The sequence below is a fragment of the Vombatus ursinus genome, unplaced genomic scaffold, assembly GCF_900497805.2.
Source record: "Vombatus ursinus unplaced genomic scaffold, bare-nosed wombat genome assembly UNPS02000749.1, whole genome shotgun sequence".
Taxonomy (NCBI): domain Eukaryota; kingdom Metazoa; phylum Chordata; class Mammalia; order Diprotodontia; family Vombatidae; genus Vombatus; species Vombatus ursinus.
The window spans coordinates 12,459,339-12,482,126 of record NW_020940527.1 but is presented as its reverse complement, the minus strand read 5'-3'; the positions used below and the strand labels follow the sequence as shown (position 1 = coordinate 12,482,126).

The 22,788-nt window shown below is 42.5% G+C and overlaps 1 protein-coding gene and 1 long non-coding RNA gene across 5 annotated transcripts in view; one reads left to right on the top strand and one right to left on the bottom strand.

Moving 5' to 3' along the window:
- Window positions 1–22,788, top strand: part of RASGEF1A (RasGEF domain family member 1A) — a 323,907-nt gene that overhangs the window by 281,527 nt on the left and 19,592 nt on the right. For 2 of the 4 annotated variants that reach the window (XM_027859049.1, XM_027859028.1), the window contains exons 1-3: window positions 5,277–5,552; window positions 11,144–11,326; window positions 19,690–19,812. In XM_027859049.1, the coding sequence (XP_027714850.1) occupies window positions 5,526–5,552; window positions 11,144–11,326; window positions 19,690–19,812 (333 nt within the window). In that variant the 5' untranslated portion in view covers window positions 5,277–5,525. Of the gene's footprint in view, window positions 1–5,276; window positions 5,553–11,143; window positions 11,327–19,689; window positions 19,813–22,788 lie in introns of those variants that run through there. The other 2 variants (XM_027859043.1, XM_027859035.1) reach the window with 1 other exon arrangement.
- Window positions 9,487–13,093, bottom strand: LOC114040849. The gene is made up of 3 exons (XR_003568845.1): window positions 12,755–13,093; window positions 11,686–11,815; window positions 9,487–11,074 (listed from the first exon to the last, which is right to left on the bottom strand). It is a non-coding gene; the product is annotated as an uncharacterized LOC114040849 (long non-coding RNA).

The following is a 22,788-nucleotide window of genomic DNA, read 5'->3' as shown; positions in this document are numbered from 1 at the left end:
TTGAAATGCCTGCTGACAGTATCATTTGTTCCCTTATGAATCATCACAAGTGGGTAGTGGTGCCAGTTTTGAAAAGCCTCAGAGGACTCTCTGTCACAGTCTAGAAGATACAGGTCCAAGGAAAACCACAGCCATCTTTAGTGATTGTCACAGGTTGACAAATCTGTATTCCATTCATCAGAGTCAGTTCTTCATGTCACAAGTACTTGCCTCTTCATCCTTTGATCATGACCAGGTAAATTCTCTCCTGGGAGCAACTTCTGAATCCATCCTATCATTCTTTTGAGCACAAGAAACTACTTCCTCCCCATACTCTCCAGTATCACTCTCAATAGGGAGAAAGAAGGGAAGGAAGGGAATAAGCATTTATTAAATGCCTACTATGTACCAGACACTGTGCTACATGCTTTAGAAATATCTCATTTGATCTTCACAACAATCTTTCCAGGTGGGTGCTATTATTATTCCCATTTTACAGATGGGCAAACAGAAGCATAGAGAGGTTAAGTGACTTGCCCAGGGTCAAATAACTAGTGAGTGTCTAGGGCTGGATTTAAATTCAGGTTTTCCTGATTCTAGGGCCAGCACTTTATCCGTTGCACCACTTAGCTGCCTCGAAGACAGCTTGGGTGGCACAGGAGAGAGCCTCATAGCTATTATATACTTTCAAGTGTTTCTTCTTCCCTTCCTTCACTGAGTCACATTTCTTCCATCTTCCACCATGAAAAGTGGCATGATGCAGAGGAAATAACATTAGATCAGGAGTCAGAGATCTGGTTTTGAATCCTATTCTACAGGTAATCTATATGCTCTTGGAGAAGTCAATTCAAATCTCTGGGCTTCTGGTTTCTAATCTGTAATATGAGGGTGGCGTTGGGGTTAGAGAGGGATGGAATGAAGGACATTCAGGATTTCTTCCACCTTTAAAGCTGTGATCCCATTATTTGGATTAGGATTCCTCTTCAGGTTCTTTTTCTTCATTGTTACCTCTTGAAAGAACTTCCATTCTTTTTAAGGACCATGTCATTCTCCCTAATAGCCTGGAGAGTGGCTAGGAATGCCTTCTGCCCTCTTACCTTCTCTGCTCTGAGGGACACTAACTGGAACTTTGTTCTTCCATAGCTCTTTCTTCTCTCTGGCAGAAAAACAAATGCAACACACTCTCATGGGATCACTATACAATTTCCTTTGTGCTCCAGACATACCAGGACTGTCAATCCTCTGTCATTCCTGCTACTAGCTCTTGTGGCTAATTCAGGACCAACATGCCTATTTGCCATTCCTGTTAGTGCTGGCATTCACTTTTTTTGGGGGGGAGACTCTGACTGAAGCTTTATATATTTATAGAAGGCTTGCTGCTTTTTCTCCTGATAGGACTACTTTGTTCGGCTACCTTTGATGGGCAATTAGCATGTTCCTGCCAACCTCTTATACAAACAAAGGCTACTTAGCCATACTCAAAGAAAAAAGTTGAAGCAGAAACTCAATTATCAGTGGGAAGAGGTTAGAAGAGAGGGAGGTAATTAGTTCTGAACAAATAAAGCATACTAACAGACTTGAAACAACACCTTTCCGCTTCTCTGGTTATGTTGCCCTTTGTGCCGATTAACTATCACTATTAGCAGACCTTCATTCAGGTCTATGCTATTTACCAGCTGTGTGACCTGCGTGCCAGTGAGAGAAGGAGTATAACCAGATCCAAAGACAGACCCAGGGCATAGTAGGTCTGAGCAGACAACAACACATAACCCCCAAGGAGCTTCTGAAGATAGGAGTAGAAGACATCATTGACGAAATGGAAAATTAGAAACCATTGGCTAATCATCTGGACAGAGCAAAGAATGACAAGTGGACAGTCCAAATGTTCCATTGGTCCCCTCACAATGTCAGGAAGGTTGGAGTGGACCCCTTGTGAAGAATTTATTGGAAGACATTGACAAAAGTCCCACAAGTTGCACAGGAATGGATGGATTTTGATCTGAATAATTGGAGTAATCATGGTCGAGGTTTAACCTCTCTGGGTCTCTGTTTCCTTTTCTGTAAAAAGTGGTTGCATTAGATGTTGTCTAACTCTAAACCCTATGATATGGGAAGCTGTATGCTCTGAGGACCTAGTGTTAAAGGTCTAAAGCTCCTTCCACATCCCCTGACCAGAATACAAGGTAGAAAAATCCCTAACTTTGGGGCCAGATAACCTGGGTTGTTCAAACCCCAACTCTGATGATTAATACCTGTGTGACCTTAGTCAAATCATTTACCTTTCTTAGGCCTCATTTTCTTTATCTGTGAAAGGAAAGAGTTGAACTAGAATGCCTCTGAGTTTCTTTCTAACTCTAGACCTATTGTTATTATTATTCTACTTTTCCAGCTTTATTTCATACATTCTACATATGAGCCAAACTGAATGGTAAAACGGATAGAGTCTGAACTTTGAAGCAGGATTTTATGAAGGTCTTCCTGACTTTAGCACTTATAGATATGCCCTGGGAAAGTCATTTAACTCTTCTGTGCCTCAGTTTACTTATCTGTAAAATTCTAGGTTGGCCTCAATGGTCTCTTAGTTCCCTTCCAGCTCTAAATCTATGTTCCTATTCCTTGATCCCATCCTAGCCTCTCATACATTCATACAGACCATCCCCCATTGCGAGGATCCACTCCCTTCTCATCCATGCCTTCTGAAGTGCTATCCTTTCAAAGCTGAACTCAGGTACCACCCTCTTCCATGAAGCTTTCCCTGATCCTCCTTCCCTTGTCTTCACTTCAAATGGGTTTTCTCCTCCCCTCAATTTCTTATTGTCTTTCCTTATCACAGTCTACTTCATATTATATGTGTATATGTACATATATGTATGCACAGATATATGTGTGTATATATTTGTGTATGTGTTATAACCAGGAGTGTAATATAAATGGGTAACAACCAAGTCTCCAAATATATTTAACCTGCATTACATTTTCTCCATCACTTTCTTAAGTCTAGACAACAAAATAAAAAATAAATCAAGCCTTGATTTGTAGCTTTGTGGCTAGCCAAGGTGTAAATCTTCACACTGAAAATTTAATGATCAACTCTTCTGAGTTGGTTCCTGAGTCTAGCACATCCCTGGTTAAATCCCTTCATGTAAAGTGCAGGTTCCATGAGGGAAAGAATATTTCCTGTTTCTATCCCCCGCTTAATGGGAACCATTATGCCTTTCAATTTTTCTGTCAATCTAGACTTGTAATTTCATTGGTGTAGGAAATTCTTGGGGGAAGCTAGGTGATGCAATGGATAGGCACTGAGCTTGGAATCAGAAAGACTCATATTCATGATTCAAATTCAACCTTAGATGTTTATAAGCTCTGTGACCCTGAACTAGTCACTTAACCCTGTTTGCCTCAGTTCATCTGTAAAATGAGCTGAAGAAGGAAAGGGGCAGCTAGGTGGCACAATGGATAGAGCTCTGGCCTTGGAGTCAGGAGGACCTGAGTTTAAATACTACCTCAGACATTTGACACTTACTAGCTGTGTGACCCTGGGCAAGTCACTTAATCCTGATTCCCTCACCAAAAAGCAAAAGCAAACAAACAAACAAACAAAAAAAAAAAAAGAAGGAAATAGCAAACCAGTATCTTCGCCAAGAAAACCCCAAAATGGAGACACAAAGGGTCAGACATGATTGAAACAATTCAACAACAAGGAAATTCCCTGTGAGGATCCTCCCTCCACCAAAGCAGATCAGTAGCTTTTCTGCTACTTAATGCTTTGATGGTTGCTGAGACACTGAAAATATAAATGACATGCCCAGGCTTATGCAGATAATCTGTGCCACAAGTAGCCCTTGAACCCAGGTCTTCTATCTCCAAAGCCAGCTTTCTATCTACTACACAGGCTCTCTTTCACCTTACATACTATATGTAGGTGCTTATTAAGTGTTTGTTAAATTGAAATAAATGAAAGATGTACTGGTTGTGGTTACTGAGTCAGGAGTGGGGGAGGTAACATTAGACTCCAAAAGGCCTGATGATGAGATAATGACAGTAAAAAACAATATTACTTAGAGGTGTGGGTGGAGAGGGAAGGTGTCAGAAGTTTGGCTAAGGGTAACGTGCTAAGTATGCACACAGTCCAAAGAATTGTGCATACTTGCTCCTATGATCTAGCTATAGAATGAATGGTTCCCAGGACAACTAATGGATTTGATGTCTCTCATGATTTTGGCATCAGAGTCAGGTTAACCTTTGTACATGGCAAAGGCAGTGCAGCCAACCACCTGGAGGGTGAGGAAAGCAGATAATAGTACTTATTCCAAGTGAGCAGAACTGAATCATTGTATCTCACAGGATTCTATATGTAGGGGTCTCTCTTGCCCCTATGCCGTTCATGGCACCTCTGCTCTGTAAGGAAATAAAAAGTCTTTTCTAGCCTTTATTTCTCCTAGAGTTCAGAAACAGCTGAAAGAGAGGTAAGGCCAGATGGACCACAGAGAAAAGCAGAAACGTACTGGGGGAGGAGGTGGGTCTTGAGCCAAGCTGTGGGTGCATTTGGACTTAATTCAGAGAAGGATGGCACTCTGAGATGCTGGCAGAAGGAAGGGTGAGTATTCCTACTAGAGAACACCCTAAAAGTGAAGAGATGCAGGAAGAAAGGATAAGAACTCCATCCTTTGCAGAGAGAGCCTGCAATAGAGAATTTGGGGGTGATGGTGGTGCTGACTGGACTCCTCTCTCAGTCAGAAATGCCATCTGGGCCAAAAGATCTGAAGGAAACAAGAGGTGAAATGGAAATTGCGCTGGAAATTTGGTCAAGGCAACCTTATAGGCTAGAGGTTGCTAGGGACGGTTGTGGGGAATCCATCTTGCCCCAGGATTGAAAGTCCTGGGCTTTTTCTTACCATAAATAGACCCAGATCAAAGCAGAGAAAGGTCTCTCTCCTCTCACGTTTCCTGAAGATTATTCTTGAGCCATATAAGGAATGTGGAAATGCCTTTTATTCTTCCAGGCTGCCACGGGCGGGGGGGGGGGGGGGCGGGGAAGGCTCATAGGAGCTGCCTAACCTGATGCACAGGTTTCAGTTGCCAAAAAGGGGAGAGAAAATCTGGGCTCCCCCAGCATCATTGTCAGCAGCGGCAGAGTAGCAGTAGCATACCCACCAAGCGGAGGCATGTGCCTGCAGCCCACGGACCCCACGGAGCTCTGCTAGGGCTGCTTTTGAATCAGGCAGCCCGCCCCTCAGCCAACCACAGGCCTGGCCAGGGCGTGACGTCAGCTTCGGGCTCTCTCTTCTCTAGACCAAAGAGCCTGGGGCGCTTCAGAGCCAAGCTGGCGGGAAGCAGAGAAGGCAGGCAGGCAGGGAGGCAGGCAGGCAGGCAGAGAGGCAGGAGAAACACCACCACGGCAAACAAGAAGGAGCCCGGGTTGGGATGGAATGAGGGAATGATTCTGGTCAGCTAGAGCTGGGGGACCCAGGGCTGACAGCCTAAAGCTCCCTCTTTGTCCCCCGGTCACCACTCGGAGTTTTTTTGCTGCCTGATCACGGGCTTTTATGTACATACTGCAGAAGACAATGAGGGTAAGTTTTCCTTTCTCCTTTTGGGCACTGGGCATGAGTCTGGATAACAAAACTAAGCGGGCTGGGCTTTTGACTAAAGGCACCCCCTAGTTGCGGAAACCTCCCAAGGGAAACAAAAGGATTGGGGCAGCCGGAGATCCCTCTGATCTTTCTAAAATTCTCCACGCTGCTGAGGATGGATGTAAAGCCTGGTACTTGGTCAGGGAGAGAGTGAGGCAGCGAGGGGCAGAATTTGCTCGGAAGAGACCTTGACTCCAACGCACACCTGCTTCCTTGGCATTTGAAGATGTTGGTATCTTTGCCCTGGCTGTTTGGAGAATCACAGGATCCTAGAATTAGAGCTGGAAGGGAGCTTAGTACGATACTCTGACACTCAGTTTTCTTATCTATAAAATGTGAGTGGCTGAGTGAATTACCCGTGGTTATAGGTAATATAACTTGACTCTAAGTCCAGCATTCTATCCATTGGAGTCTGCTGCCCTCGGTCCAGGGGAATCTGCCTGGATCGTGGAAGGGTGTCACAAGGGGACAGAACTTTTATGTCCTGGTCAGAGTGACCTGTTTGGCTGCGCAGAGCTCTGGAGGTCAGCCAGGGCAGTCGTTCTGAGCAGGATTAGGGTGAATCTGAAGTTGGTAGGGATAGAGCAGAGAATCTTGTTCCCTTCAGTGTCTTTGGGACAGAGGGAGATTGTTCAATCTAAGACAGGAGTTATTAGGCTCAGTAAATGAAAAAAATTGATAATCATATTTCAATGTAGTTGCTTTCCTTTGCGATCCTGTGTATTTTATTTTGTGTGTTAAAATACTATTCTGAGAAGGGATTCCTTGGCTAGGGATTCATAGATAGCTAAAGGAGGATATGATACAAAAAAAAAAAAAGGTTAAGAAGCCCCAGTCTTGGGCAGATCTGGTTAAATTTAAGTGTATTAATTTACGAGTCTCTTTACTTGGAGATGGAGCAGATGAAAGTGTACACAGTAAAAGGTAACTGGCCAAAAACAGGTTGACTATGTGTTTGCCTTCTTCGGTGCACCCAGGAAGGGATCCTTCACAGTGGGTTGTTTTGGGTAGGAAAAATGTACCCGTGACCAAGGAGTTAAATAGGAAAGGGGACGGAGTGATGAAGCAGGCAGTGTATGCCCTAGAAAGCCACCGTTTATAGTAACAGATGCAGTATTCTCTGGGCTGGGAAAGAAGAGTTTTTGTTTGTTTGCTTCCAAGAATACAGTCACCAGAGTCACATTAGTATGTTGACAGTGTTATTTGTGTGTTGCGTTTTCCCTGAGAAGCCCCGTGCTCAATAAGCCCTAGGGGCTTCTAACTCCCAGTTGAGTGCCCTTCCCCCTCCCCCCCAGCTCCAGGATCAAGAGATGGGCATGAACTCTTCCATTTCCCCCTACCCTCCACCTTATTGCTCCTCCTTCCAGATTCCAACCTAAGCAAGCAGCCTAGGACGTTCTGCTTATAATTTCCAGGAAGCTGGGTTATTACTCAGTAATACCTGGATAGCCTTGTATTGGACTTCATTCTCCTTGACTACACCATAGGCACTCATTCATTTCCTGTCCCAGTTGATCGTGAAGCATATAGTTAGCCCAAAATGTGGTGGTGGGTTGGATTGATGATTGTGCAAACCCTAATTACTGCCCAATTACCTAAGAAGAGTCAAGGAGTGTGTGTCTAGATCTCCTGTCCTTCCAGAGAGGACCTAATGCCACACGTGCCCTCATGGTTCCTGGAGACAGACACACCTGTGTCAATGCAACAAGGAAGTATTTTGCTTTTTCCTTATATTTCCTCCTCACATTCCATAACATTATGTGGCATTTGTCACATTCCATGCATTTTTATTTGATTACAAAAGCCTATTTGGTCATCTGGGCAGCCTGAGTGAGATGGAAGTTCTCTGGAGGTGAAAATATTAGTACCTGACTGTCCTGCATTGTGACAAATAGCTGAAACATCTACTCAGGCTCACCTGCACCCACGCCCCATGTAAGACCATCTCTTTGCTTTGGGGAAGGTCTAGATGCCAGGAGATCGGAAGATATTTGTTCTTCTTTTCCCACCCCTAACTCCCATGAAGCTGTTAAGGTAGGTGTTTAGGGGAGTAGATGAAAGAATCCTCTGATTTGTATTTTATGGCCTTGACATAGACTCCTTATACTTATGTAGGTATGCCCCTTAAATCTGAGTTTTCTTGATCAGAACACAACTAGGCTAATGTTGGTAAACTGACCAGAAAGTCACAGTGAAACAACAGTATTCTCAACTTTCTACATGTGGGTGGGCTCAGAAGGTAACTTTCAAACCTTCCAGTATGCTCCTTAGACTTTAAAAAACCCCACACATATATTTTTGAGTGACTTCCTTACCTTTTTGACCAACCCAAGACCACACTTGGGAAGTCTTAAAAAGGAGTGCTGGCCCTCTCCAGCCCACAGAAAAAGGAAATCTAGAAATTCCTTTCTCTTTCACTTCTTCGGGGCTCTTTCTTGGGCCAGGGGTGAGGATACACACACTGCTCCCACTATCAACCAGTGCCTGCCTTCTCTGAGTCCGTAACCCCTGAAGCAGGTAGAACTGGGATTGGAGTAGTAATAAGTGTGGGCAGAGAGATTACTCACCCATTTTTTCTGATAACCAAGGAGAATGTTTATAGCTTTTAGCACTTTCATTGTTTTTCTAGGGTCAGAGAGAGGGATAGCAGAGGGCTCAGATTCAGATCCTGATGGTGACTGGTAGTTCCCTGTGCCTGGTCTGTGGAGGTGGTGGTTGTTTGTTGTAGTAGCAGTAGTAGTATTTAATGTTGTTTCCCAGCATTTACAATCATATTACAGATTTAAGCACTTAATTCACAACTGACACGCCATAGTTTGCAAGCTTTGCCGAGTCCAACATTTACTATCAATGGAGGTGAAGAGTTACATCCACAAAAGAGAATCCTACCCAGGCTAAAGGCCTTTTAGACATTATCAGGCACTTATTTAATTCCACAATTATTTATTAAGTACCTACCATTTGTCTTGCACAGTGACATCTAAGGTGTAGTCTTTTACTTTGTGATTCTGTTTTACGGGCAAATCACTCCAATGGAATTGTCTGGGGTGCATAGGTGTTTTCTACTCTGGAGATAACCCATTCCTGGATGGGTGGAGGGAGTTTGCACACCAGGAATTCCCCATCTTGAGAAATTAACCGATCCTTATTGTTTATCTGCCTGATGTTTAGAGAAGTCTTTCAGGTAACCAGACAACAGCCCACCAAGAGGTGGGCAGTGTCTGTATTACTTATAATAACCCCAAACTCTGCCAAACTGGATTATATGCTAACTCCTGGATACATCCCCTACTTTCCTGAGTTCATGTCTTTGCTAACTTTGTTCTCTATAGCTTGAATGAACTCAATTGTCCCTCAATTGCCCACTCTCTTACTTTGAGGAACTCCTATCCATCCTGCTTGCTACCAGGAAGTGCTTTCTTCTAAGATGTCACGGTATTTGCTTTGTATTTATTTAGTACGGACCTGTAAATATGCCTGTTGGCTTTCTCATTAGAATATAATCTCCTTGAGGGCAAAGGGTTGTTCAGATTTTGTCTTTGCTTCTTTGTCTTCCTCTTGAGCTTGGCCCTATGGCTGGCATATATTAAGTGTTTAATAAATGCTTGTTGACTGACTATTCTCCCAAGGCACTGGGAAAAAGTATTTTAGTCTCCCTCCATAGGATGATGGAAAAATAATATGGCACAGACACATTAAGATCCCAAAGAAGATCAAAAAGAAAGCTTGCTACTCAGTTCTCCCAATTTCCTGTGCCCTGTCATTCCCTGAATGTATTTTTTTCTTAAGGATTTTAAGGAAACAACACTTCAGTTAGGCATATGAGTTTCTGTTTTTATTGTTTGGGTTCAAGTACTGAACTCCATTAAAAGAAATCACAGGGGATAAAGTAGAAATTCATATTCTCATAGAACAGCTTAAAGGAAGAGATGAGACTGTGGGCTCTTCAAATATGTAATAAGTTATTCTGCCATACTGCAAGGTGGATCTATTCATCTAATCCAACAGTATCCAAAATCTCCTTGATGGTGAACTTCATAGACTGAGGCAAGGAAATAACACAGCCAAGAGAGGAGTGGGGAAAGGAGAGATAGAGGCTTTGAAGGAAAATGGAGCCAAGTATATTATTGAAATCCCAACCTAGTCCATGGTGTCAGTGAAATTTATAGCACACTTTGCTTTCAGTTTTTGCTCTTTACGTAAACTGGAGTCTTAGCTGGAGAGGAGCCCATGAGGGCAAGCAAAGCTGGAATGACAACTCACCATGGGACTGTAAACATCTCAACTTGGCCAGACTGGTTGCCCCTTTCACTTGAAAAAAGTACCTCCCAACATTTCCTTTGAGAAGTGGGGAGAAAAGAATAGGGAGGGCAGAACAAGGATGGCGGGCATCCTCACATACTGGAAAAGGGAGCTAAGGAGGCAGAGAGTGGTAGTGAACAGGTCTATTGTCTATTCCATAAATGCCATATTTAGAATGCTATATCTATGCTCACATACAGAGGCAAGATTGGAGACGTGGGCTGGGCACGTGCCTATGAAATGCCCAAGTTTCAATCACCACTCTCATCCAGCCTATTATGTGACTTTAAGCCTACCGTCTTCTCTTCTCTGTGTTTCTGTGGAAGCTGAAGGTAAATTTCAATTCAATGTAAAGAATCTTCCTTTAATGACAAAAGGTAGAATCAGCTGCCACTTTCTGAGCAGGGGTGTTTTAGCAAAGGCCAAATGACCACTTGTCATAAATAACATAAAGGGGATTCTTCTTGGACTAGATGACCTCAGAGACCCCTTTCAACTTTGAAATTATGTGATGGTCCACCTCAAACCTTGGCCTTCTGTTGCCTGTTTGAGTAGGAACTCTGACTACACTGGCCTGCCAGGAGTTCCCCGGCAGAAGACAAGCAGGGTCCACATAGTGGTTCCTCATAATAGCAAATGCAGTAGTCACTTTCCAAGAAAATACCACCAAAGAATGCTTTCCTATGTTTTTTTTTTTCTGTAGGGGTTTTCAGAGGGAAACAAACCACAGATATGAACTTGACCCATCCCCTCCCCTGGGGACCAGCCCTCCCCTCAGACAGGGGCACATTCTGTCTACATCTGGTCTTGTGCTCAAAGACTGGCAGTTTATCACTTGCACAATAAACAGCAGAGGCCAGCGATCTTGCCCACAGAGTTACTCGCATGGTCAATCTGCAAATTTCAGATGAGCTAAAGTCCCAGACTGGGGAGTGTTTTTTTAGCTTTAAAACAATCCCAGGGAGGTAAGAAATTTGCTGCTTGTTTAATATGAGAAATAAGGAAAGGAGAGCCCAGCAGTCCACCCAAGAACTGGCATTTCACTTGAGCCACAAAGGCATCTTGTAGGTGGGTGGTGGCTGGATACTTTCTTCCCTCCTCGAGCCCTTCTGAGATCACTCAAATATGTAGCTTCTGTACAATGGCCACAGCCAGCCAACCTGAGGAGGAGGAAGATCACATAAAGAGAGTCTTTGAGATGTCTTATGGCCTCTTTTCCCCCCACCTAGGAAACTATGCCCCAGACACCAATCTTCTCCAGTATGCTTGGGTCTAGTTGTAGTGGACAGGTGCAACCAGACATGGGAGAGCGGAGTGGTGGAGACCTCGTTTTCCAGGATGGGAATCTTATCTCTGGATCCTTAGAAGCCTTGATTGAGCACCTGGTCCCCACCGTGGATTATTATCCAGATGTAAGTAGACTGCTGGATGGGGGTGGGGGAGAAAGGGTTTGGTTTGTATGGATGTGGCATGACAGTCATCTTAGCAAAAACCCAGCTTGAAGACTTGCTTGAGATTAGCTGGAGACATTATGGTTCAATCATTTGTCTGTTCCTAAAACACCGGTGGGTAGGGCTTGGACATGTCTTTGGGACTAATGAGGGGGCTACCTAATCGTGCTATGAGGCAAAACTTAGAAAGAGATGAATGGGGCTTTAACAAGCATTGAGTTGAGATGAGGTTGAAACTGGTTCCTACACAGGGCAGGAATCCCAGGCCCATTTCCATTAGAATTTTGGTACAACCTGGAAATTTCCTTTAGTTAGCCCACCTGAGAGACAGAAGCAAGTTCACATTCCATAAAACCTGGCTGGAGGAATTCTGTGACTCAGTCCAAGATCAGCTACTCCTTGACTTCAGAGGCAATCCATGGAAGGAAAGAAGCTTCCTAACCTGGAATTCTAGATAGGAGTAAAAGGTGATCAAACAAAACTAGCACACTCACCTTGACCCTAAAACTCTTCCTATTGGAGCTTACATGCCAAACCCTAAAGGAAGTTTTCTTTATCTCCATCACCCCCCCATTATTAGCATCCACCTTCCTCCTACCTGTGTATATGCATTTGTGTACAAGTCTTTTTCCCAAGAGGCAACTTAACATGGTGGATAAAGATATAGCCTTGGAGCCAAAAAGACTTGGGTTCAAATCCTACCCTTAAATAATTTGTCTATGTGATCCTTGGCAAGTCACTTAACCCCTCAGTGTTCCAGATAACTCCCTAATATTCTAAGTAGCAGAGAAGGTATTGATCTACACTGGTTGAGGGGGGTTCCTCATTTCAGACTTCTTTATACCAATGAAATCACAGATCCAGTGCCTAGCACAGTGGGCAACACATAGTAGGTACTCAAAAATGTTTATTGAATTTAAATGAAGGAGAAGATTGAGGTTAAAAAATTCTACCCAGCCTAGGGATGGTGATGTGCAACCACACACCAAGATTATCTCCTCCACCTCTAGCACTGAAATTTCCCCTTTCCCTCCCATACTCGAGCCTAAACACAATTTTCTTTCCTTTATTATTTTTTTGGCTGGGAGTAGTGGCTTGTTTGGAATTTATAAAAATCCAGGCTAGAAAATACTACATGCATGCACACACAGACACACACACACACACAGACACAGACACACAGACACACACACACACACACACACACACACACACACAAATTCTTCACCCCATGGTGCTTGTTAATGTCTATTTCTCCACTTGCAAAAAGGAAATCCTGGTGGCACTGAGTAGTCCTTCCAGGTTCCTAAAAACCTTAAGTTTGATAGCTTCCCCTGACTGAACTATATTGGATGTTTTCAGAACATCAGTATCCATTCTGGTCCTTACCTTTTAAACTGAAAGTGTGGCAGGATTAGTTTAATGATGGTGATTCTGCTACTTGTGACTCTCTGCTGAGTTTCCTTAAAGACACATTCAGTGCCAGCCTGGAAGGGGAGAAGGAAGCATCAGTGGTGATGAGAGAATTTCATTGAGGCTTCAACACTGCCCCTCTCCTCCAAACCCCCACTATGACCACCCTTGCTGCCATTACAGCTCTAACTTCCCCTCGGATCTCCCACAAGTTGAAGTCCCTTGATACCAATTGTTAGCCCACTATTAAATGACTGCTACCACAGCAGTTTTTTGTCTAATCAAACTTTTGTGCATCTCCTATTATATTCAGGGAACTGTCCTAGGTGCTCTGAGGAAACAACAACAACAACCAAAAAAAAAAAAAAAGCTAAGACCAGGCCCCTTTTCATAGAAATCATACAAGGTAGTTGAAGAAGCAAAGCATTTACATATAAAAGGACAAATAAATATGTAAGGCAGTAACCTGTAAGTGCCAAATTACATATCTACATAGGTCACACAGCTAGTAAGTGTCTGAGGCAGGTTCACTGCACCATCCAAATTTAGTGACTTGCCCAGGGTCATATGGTCAGTTTCTGTCAAAGATAGGACTTGAACCCAGATTTTCTTAACTCTGAGGTCATCTCTACTATACTGCACCGCCTCTCTGTCAATGAAATCTGGTCTTTAAAAATAAGTCTAGCCATACTACTCCCTAGCTCAACAAGCACCAGTGCTCCCACTTGTCTCTAGAATCAAAACTCTTCTATTTGGTTTTGGAAACCAAATGCAATTTGGCTTTGACTTACCTTCTTCAGGCTTATTGCATGCTATTCTCCTTTGCTCCCTTTACATTTCAGCCAAACTGGCCTAATTGCCATTCCCCGTTCATGACCTACCAGCTCCCATCTCCATCCTTTTGCACAGGCTGTATGTACCCTATGCCTGGAAGACAGTCCCATCTCACTTCCAGCTTGCAGAAAGTTCCCTTCCTTTGCAGCTCAGCTCAGGTAATACCTACAGGAGCCTAGCTAGATCTCATAACTAGTAAGTTACTAGTGTTCTTCCCCTAGTAAAAGCAGCTAGGTGGTACATTCAGTTGAGTATTGAGCCTGGAGACCAAAAGATCTCAGCTATGTGACCCTGAGCAAGTCACTTAACCTCTGTCTGCCTGAGTTTCCTCAACTGTAAAATAAGGATAATAACAGCACTTACCTCCTTGGGTTGTTGTGAGGATCAAGTGAGATAATATTTATAAAGCTGTTAGCACAGTGCCTGGCACATAGTAGGTACTTAATAAAGGCTTGTTCCCCTCCTTCTTCTTAATTACTTTTTATTTATTTGGTACATATTTTGTGCTTAAATTTGTATACACATTTCCACCAACCCCCAAACGTAAATTCCTTCAGATTAGAGACTGTATCATTTTTTACTTTGTGTCCCCCAGACATGACAGATACTTAAACCAAGAAACTGAGGCAGACAGAGGGAAAGAGCCTGTAGATAAGCAAAATCTTCCACAGATTCACTTTAGCCCAACTATTTTACAGAAACATCTGCTAAGAGGACCAGTACTCTGATTTACATGGCATCTCTTTTCCCTTCCTGAAGCCAATAGCTCTTTAGAGGTGATACAGGGGCAAAGAAATAATCCAAAGAGTGAATAACAATCTTGAGCAATAGAAGCAAAGATAGACAAGCTGAATCTTTGATCCTTGGATAATTGAGAGAAAAGTTAAGCTCTCTGGGGAAGTTCTAGAACCAAAGGGAAGGGTGAGGGGACCATGGTGGTGGCCGTAGATGGATATGTTATCAGATCAGAGCTCAGGGAAATTGGTCTGAGCAGATGGGCAATAGGCATAGCACATGAGCTTGTGTCTAAATTGGGAGGTTTGTTTTGTACATGAAATCCTGTGTGCTGGAGTGTAGGAATGGAATGTCCTGGTCCCTGCCACTGCCGTGTCTGAAGACGCATGGCAGACAGATCCCGTACAATACAGACTGAGCAGAGGGAGCAAAAACAAAACTTTCTTTCCCCATTTCCCTCCCTCTCCATCTCCAAATAACATTGTTACATTCTTGGGATATAAAGTAATAGCGCTCTCTTTGGTCCCAGGCTTTACTTCCCCACCCCCTCCTCCTCTTAATTGATGATGTCTCTTAGCAACCCATGTAGACATCAGTGGTATTTGCCTGCCTTTTCACTCAGGAAGCACTAACTCCTTTTGTGTTGGGTTGATCAGTTCTGAGTGCTGAGTATTTGTGTAAGCTTTCCGCCTTCTCTCTCTCTCTCTCTCTCTCTCTCTCTCTCTCTCTCTCTCTCTCTGTCTCTCTCTGTCTCTCTCTGTCTCTCTCTCTCTCTCTCCTTTCTCTTTCTCATCTTTTCTTGCTGCTCTCCCTCATGCCACCTTCCCTTCTCAAATACCTGTTGGCCTTTGTGAGTGATAAGTATGGCTACCACTTCACCATCACTGTGGGGAAGGTGGCAGGCAATAACTACAATTTTTCTTTCATTTACCTCTTTTCAGTGCACAGTTTTGTGTCTCAATCCCCTCATAGACTCTTTAATCAAGGAAAGGAGAATAAGAAGAAACCAAATTACATTAGTAAATCAGACACTGACATTTCCCAAAATACCACCTAGCTTCTGGTAGGGATGACCCAAAATACTCTGCTCCATTCCTTCCTTGGGGACCAGGACTTCTTACTCTTAACCTAGGCCCTGTTAGGTCAACATTGGGGCAGCAGGTGTGACTGAGCTGAGGATTGCAAATACGCTTGCAAAGCTGAGGTCAGACACCAACTAGGAGACTCTGGGTATATCCAAGGTCAGGAAAAAATGTTTTAAAACTACAGGATTGGATGCATTTTCCTAAACTGCTGAACTCCTGCCTGAGGGTGGTAGGGGCAGGGCTCAGGGCAAAGAAGGGCCAGTCCCAAAGTTTTAGGAAAACTTAGAAGCTTAATCCAGAGGGGGTTTAGCTTTTATAACAGTCATGAGAAAGCAGGAAGTACCTCTTGAAAAAGGGGAGCCCACCAGTCAACTTCACTCTAGTGATCGGTATTTATTTCATAGTGACTAAGAACTAGTATGGCAGATATAGAGTGGCTAGACACTCCTCCTCTTCCACATTCCTATTGGAGTCACTCAAATATGTGCCCTCCCTAGAATGGGCAGGATCTTTCCTCCTACTCCCCTAGGGACAAGGACCTTTTTCGTGGAAAAACAAATAATAGAACTAGATCATCAGGCAATTTCCAGAAACAAGGGCTTCAAGGCTTCATTCCTTACTCCACACCCAGCTGCACCAAAAGTACAATCCATTCAGGTGCCCCCATCAGCCCTTTGGCAAATGTCCCTTGAGTTTGGGAGAGAAGGAGGTGGCCCAGAATAAACAGGCCCAGAGTAACCTCTGCCATTCTTTGAATTCATCCTATCACAGGACTTCCTTCTGACTTCTAACTTTCTTTATATAAAAAGCCATTCTCTGCCTTATTTCTTACCTAGCCTTAATCACTGAATGGGCACTGCCTCAGTCAAACTGAAATATGTTTAAGACCTTAGCTTAAAAAGGCCAAGGTCTCCCACTGTATCGAGGGCCATCTTGTCATCCTGATCTATATCTTGCTACTGGAGCCAGATGGCTTTGGAGGAGAAAGTGAGGCTGGTGACTGTGCACAGCCCTCCTTCACTTAAATCCAATTCATTTGAGTGTCAGGGCATCACCTCCCTGATGTCATGGTCCTCTTTGAGAATGATGGACAAACAATAACAATGACCTTCCCTAATAAGCTTGGTGATTTTTCAGCTAAATTCTCATGGTGTCACAGGAAAACATTAAAGGAATGGCTCTAAGTAATTAATAGAGTGGAACTCAAGACCAGGAAAAGGACCCAGTTCAGGGCACTAATAGTAATAATAGTAATAGTAATAATAATAGTAATAACAATAATAATAATAATAAGTGAATCAATATTGTTTATACAGCATTTTAAGGCTTATAAAATGCCTTCCATATTTCATTTCATTCAGTCCTTGCAACACTCCTGGGAAGTAGCTGCTATTATAATCCCAATTTTACAAATGAGGAAACTGAGGCTGAGAGGTTGTGACTTTTTCAGAATCACATTGCTAATAACTATAAGAGATAGGATTTTAACTCAGGTTTCCTGCCTCCAAGTCTAGCACTGTATCCACCAAGTACTAGGCCACCTAATTGCCATACCCTAGTATGAAGGCCCAGGGCAAAGGCAACAAGTACCAGAAATCACTGCCTTCTGATATTATCCACTTGGATTCACTTTTCAGCCAAAGAACATGAAAGACACACCTTTTCCTTGTGACCACTAAAGGCTCCTTTCTGACAGCAAGCTGGTGGGGTTCCTCATGTTTAGCATAAGCAGCTGGGGCAATGCCTCAACTCTCTCTTTCAGAGAACAATGTATTTGGTGTGGGGGAGTTATCCCCATTTACAAATGGTACAGATATACCCAGTGCATCAGTGGCTAAAGGAATCACTTCTATAATCCCCCATACCTCTAATAACAGCTACTTTCTCAGTTGATTGGAGATATTCAAGACCATAAAAAGTTTCTAGATATTATGGAGCCACTCTGCAATGATAGTAATCATATGTAATAGCTGATATATATATATATATATATATATACGAATTTAAGATTTACAAAGTATTTTTCATATGTGATCAAATCCTCACTACAACCTGGAAAGACAGCTATTATAGGCATTTCTACCCTCATTTTACAGATAAGGAAACTGAGGTTCAAAGAGATTAAGTGATTTACTCATGATCACATAGGTACTAAGTGTGGGAGCCAGGATTTGAACCCTGATCTCCCCTGCCTCCAAGGCCAGGACTCTTTTCACTATGAACACTACCTCTCAACTGCAACTTCACTCAGCCAGTTTTAATCACTGAGAATATTTATAACAACTTCACCAGAGTGATTCCTGAACGTCTCCCTCTGATCCACCCAGCTTCTCTCCTTCCCTGTGTCTAATTCTTGCTCTGGTTCCTAGCAATCTGCTAGGTAGGTTGTGGCAGCATTCTCTTTCTCCAACCTTTCTTCTTTTAAATAACAGAGTCTTGGTCTGGAGGAAAATTGTCTCATAGGCTGGAACCCTTCCTGTGGTTTCATCTGTCGCTTCTTTCAGGTTTATCCTTAAAATAAAAACAAACAAAAAATCCCTCTATGACCAAAGGCTTAAAGATCCAATTCATATTGAAATACCACAACTGTACCTTGTTCACTAAGAAACAAAATGGTGAGGTCACATTTTCAACACCTGTTAGTATAAAGGGGGAATTACCTAAGCTGTAAAATCAAAGGGTTCTTTAGCAAAAGCAGAAATTTTCTGTGGACAATGCACAAGCTGGAAACATAGATGAATAAATTAAAAAGTTCCCAAGTTCATTTTTTAAAATCACAAACCTAGTTCTATGATGCTCATGATGACTCATTTTGCCACTTATCCCACAGAGTTTGGTTGGTGTTTTGGTGGGTATTTGTACCCTACCCCAGCAAGTAACAAGGGTTGCTAGGTAACACCCATCAGCAGGGATCAGATGCAGTGAGTGGGAGGTTTGCTCCAGTCATGATGTGGTTTTTCTTGCTCTAATGGGTAGGTGACTCACAACAAAGCTCAATATGAAATGCATCTTAGATCTAACTTGTTTCATGCAAATTTTCTTGCTTGCTTTTAAACTAGCTATTTTGGACCCAAGGGGAAGCAACGGAAGGTCTCACTATAAATTATAAATTAGAGTAACTGGCTCCATTTCTACTCGCAAGTGTTTTCCAAATGACACGGTCTTTTGTACAGATATGCTATTTGAGCCCATCCAGACAACCCAAGTGTCAAGTTTTATGCCTCTGCTTACTTTGTTTCTATTAAAATAAAACATATTCACTTTATGATTGTAAAAAAAATTATTTGAAGTGCTCCATTTGGGACACATCTTTTTCACAAAGTGAACAGCACACTCTCTCTGACCTTTCCACCATTAAATTTCCTGTAGACAAGTGGTTTTTCTGGACTTAACAGACTCTCCAAAAACAACATTTGTGCAACTGAGGTGGCCCTGTTTTGAAAACGCTTGAATGGATGCCCCCTGTTGTCAAATAAGTGCTTTAGAAAATGTATGTTACCGTGAAATACTGGCATAGCCATAGAGAAGCACCTAAATTCATTGCTAGGAAGAGCTGGCAGACTACCTCTCACATCAGACCATGTGGTATGCAGCCATTTTCTACATAAAATTGCCCTGAACGATGTCATTTTGCAAAATCATAACGACATTGTAACCAAATCCTGCCATAAAGTTATAAAGGCTCATATAATGCTGGTCAGCAGATGACTCATTTGTAAAGTTTATAAAATTATTTCTTTCGCCCCCTGTAACATTATTTCACCCAGTATTGTGGTTGTAAAACTGATTAACAGTGTTAGGTAGAGTGCACTTGACTTAGAAAGGATTCTGGACTAGGAACTGGAATGCCTGATTCTCTACTAGGTCTGCCACTAACTAACTATATGCTCTTGCCCAAATCATTTTACATCTTGGTGCCTCAGTGTCTTTAACTTTCAGATTAGGGAACTGGAAAAGATCAGTGTATCTCAAACTTTTTTTTTTTTTTTTTTTTGCTTAAAGCACCATACTGTTCTTTGCCATGAGAAATCTTGTATTGCTATGAGAGTCAAGCAGCTTGGGCCTGAGGTTGCAAGTGTATATTCCATAAAATTTGTGGCACATCTTTCAAGATCTCACAGAACCTTTGGAAATCATTGGACTAGATTCAGAAAAGACTCATAAGGAAGTAGGAATTGGGTTTTATTCATCACCATTGGGGAAATTATTTCTACCAAGTACTGAAATGTTGTTTTTTCTTTCTCCCTGTCTTGACAGAGGACTTATATATTCACCTTCCTCCTGAGCTCCCGAATTTTCATCCCTCCATATGACCTTCTGGCCAAAGTGGGCCAGATCTGTACCAAGCAGAAGCAGCAGCTGGAGGCTGAGACAGAAAAGGTAAAGCTTTGAATGACATCATTCTAGTTCATCTGTCTAGCTTACTTTGAGCAGAGTGGTCTTTGATTAAGTTCACTTAACATTGCATTTGACAAAGCAAAGTGAGGCAGTCATAGGCTATCAAAGTTCGAGAAAGTTTGAGTCAGAGGAAATTTTGAAGTCATCTGCTAAAGCCCCTTCATTTTGCTGTTGAGAAAACTAAAGCCCTGAAAAATTTTAAAAAAAATCAATCAATGAACAAACATTAATTAAGTGCCTACTATGTGCTAAGCACTAGAGATACAGAAATAAAATAATCCCTGACCTCAAGGAATGAGGGAAGACATCTACATATATAGGTGTATATAAACTAGAAACAAGATCATTTGGGGGCAGGTGAGATTGGAGGCAGGAATCCCTGCAGGGGTGGAACACAGTTAGAGAAGTTTTCATGCAGAGGGTGTCACTTGATGGGAGGGCTTCTAAAAATCAGAATTAAAGAGGATGTGCATTCCAGGAATATGGGAGAGTCAGTACACAAGTACAGAAATGGGAGAGGGAGTGTCATGTATGAGAGACCTTTCAAAAACCAGTTTGGCTGGACTAAAGTGTGCATGAAGGAAAAGAACATGTGATAAATCTGGAAAGGTAGGGTGGGATCAGGTTGCAAAAGGCTTTAAATGCTCTAAATAGGCATTTGCATTTATAATATAAAGGGCAATAGGGAGCCACTGGAGTTTTCTGAGGAGTAAAGTGACATGGTCAAACCCGGATCAATGAGAGTGGCAGAATTGGGATTATGACTCAAAACTCTTGACTCCTAAGCCATTCTCCTTTCCATTATATAGCATGACTGGCTCTTACTCTGCCCTAGGATCAAGGACTTTCAGTATTATCCAGGGGAGTCCAGTATTAGCTTCATGGACCTCCAGAAGGTTTAAGCTACATTCCTGCCCCCAGAGATAGCAAGAAGCTGGTCTTGCTACTCATGTATCCTGAAGGTTTCAGACAACTTGAGGTTTTTGTTTTTTTTAACAATAGGATGTCAGAACTTAAAGCCTCCAGAAATCTATGGTGGCTTGTTTCCAATTGCCTTCAAAGTTTAAGCCTTCCATGGCCCAATAATTCTGGCTTCTCCAATCAAACACATACGCCAGGGAGAAACATCTGCCCTTCAGGTGGAGTAGGGTTTATAACTATTAGAAAGAAATTATTCCAAAAATAGAATTCTAAGGGCCTGCCTGGCTGATGGCCTGATCATAAAGGGTCTAGGTTAGGAGGCTAACCCTGGGCAAGGCATAGAGGACAGAGCCCTTACCATTTCTTTGGTCTGGGTGCCATCATACAGGGATTAGCCAAGCAAGTCAGGCAGTTTGACAAACAAGTTTTTCACAGAGTTTTTTTTTTTTTAAGTGAACTACCTTTCATACTTTTAATGGCAATATGTCTGTATACTTTGGGGGTAATGAACCTTCTCCCCCAGAAACCACAGAGCTGAGAGATAAAAAGAAAGAGTAAAGACGAAGAGTGCATATTGTTCTACGAGTTACATTTCAGTCACTCTGCCACAATTAGTACTTCTTTGCTTAAAACTCAAAATGTGTCTTTTGAAGGAAGAAAAAAATCACAAAAGTCTTGTTGGCAAAGGGACCAAATAGCTGTGTAGTGGATTCTGAATGAACACATTCCTATCCTGACCTCTGACATGGATGCTTAAAGACAAACTGATTATCAATCATGGGGCAGAAAAAGCACCTCAGAACTCTAATACCATCAACTCCAATGACCCTACTAAAGCACCGTGGGATGTAGCAACACAGAGTAGAAGAGAAACTCTGTGTTTGCTTCATTGTAACCACATATTTTCCTTTCCAAACCCTAGAAAGGCACTGGTCTTGTTCCCACATACTAATTACAGGTCATAGCCGATTATGGCAGACCTAAAGGGAATGGTCCTATTTCTTGGTTCATAATGTAATTTTCAATATACTTAATACGTAGAGTTGTTTACCATTGCATGGTTTCTATACAGTGACTGAAATGAACTTCTACTTGCAATTGTCAGAAAGCCAAATACTGAGTTTGAGGTACTCAGGATGACTAACTTGGAAATAAACATTTTCTAAAACTGAATGGTGAGAGGTCACTGTTAGGAAATGGAAATTTCTATCTGTGTGTACAGAGTAAATGTGAGATCTTGATGCCTCAAGAGCTTCAGAGTATGGCATAGACAATAGCTTCTTCTCAGTGAACTCTAAGAGCCTTAGGCTATAGAGGCTGAGTCAGTTCAGAACCCCAGGCTTTAACCCTAAATCCCTAATTCCCCTTCTGTTCTCATCTAGTTCAATTTGGATTCCAGAAACTAAGCCCATTTGGATCCCTCTAATGATGTGCAAGAAAAAATCCTCAGGGTCAGGACTTTCCCATCTCTTTAGGTCTCTGTGTGGATCTGTCCATCTCTGTCTCTCTCTCTTTCTGTGTCTATATCTTTGTCTCTATCTCTCTCTCTCCATAAGGCACTAAATTACCATGCCAGTACAGCCATCCATGGGCCTTCCCTTATCTTACTAATAATTTATTTAGTATACCTTACCCCTATCTTACAAGTAATTTGTTCCATTGACCTATCAACTGAGGCATAGGTTCCACATTGGAGCCTCAGACAACATCTACCCTCAGAGGAAGTCAACACATTTTCCTGCTGCAGAGCTATGGTTAACTGCTTCCTCTTTTCTTCCCAACCTTTTTTGGTTCTCATGGTGATTGAAGAAAAGCTACTTGATAATCTATTTTCCAGAAAATACTACATGTTCCCTAAATCTGTTATTATCTCAGACATCCCTTATGTCCATTTATTCACAGCCAAGATCACTACCGCTAACCCCATTTTGTAGTCCAGATAACTAAGGCCCTCTGGGTGACAAATGGATGGCACACTGAGTCTGCAACTTTAGGGAGAAAAAACACACTTCTGAGACCTTAGCTTCCCTAGAGATG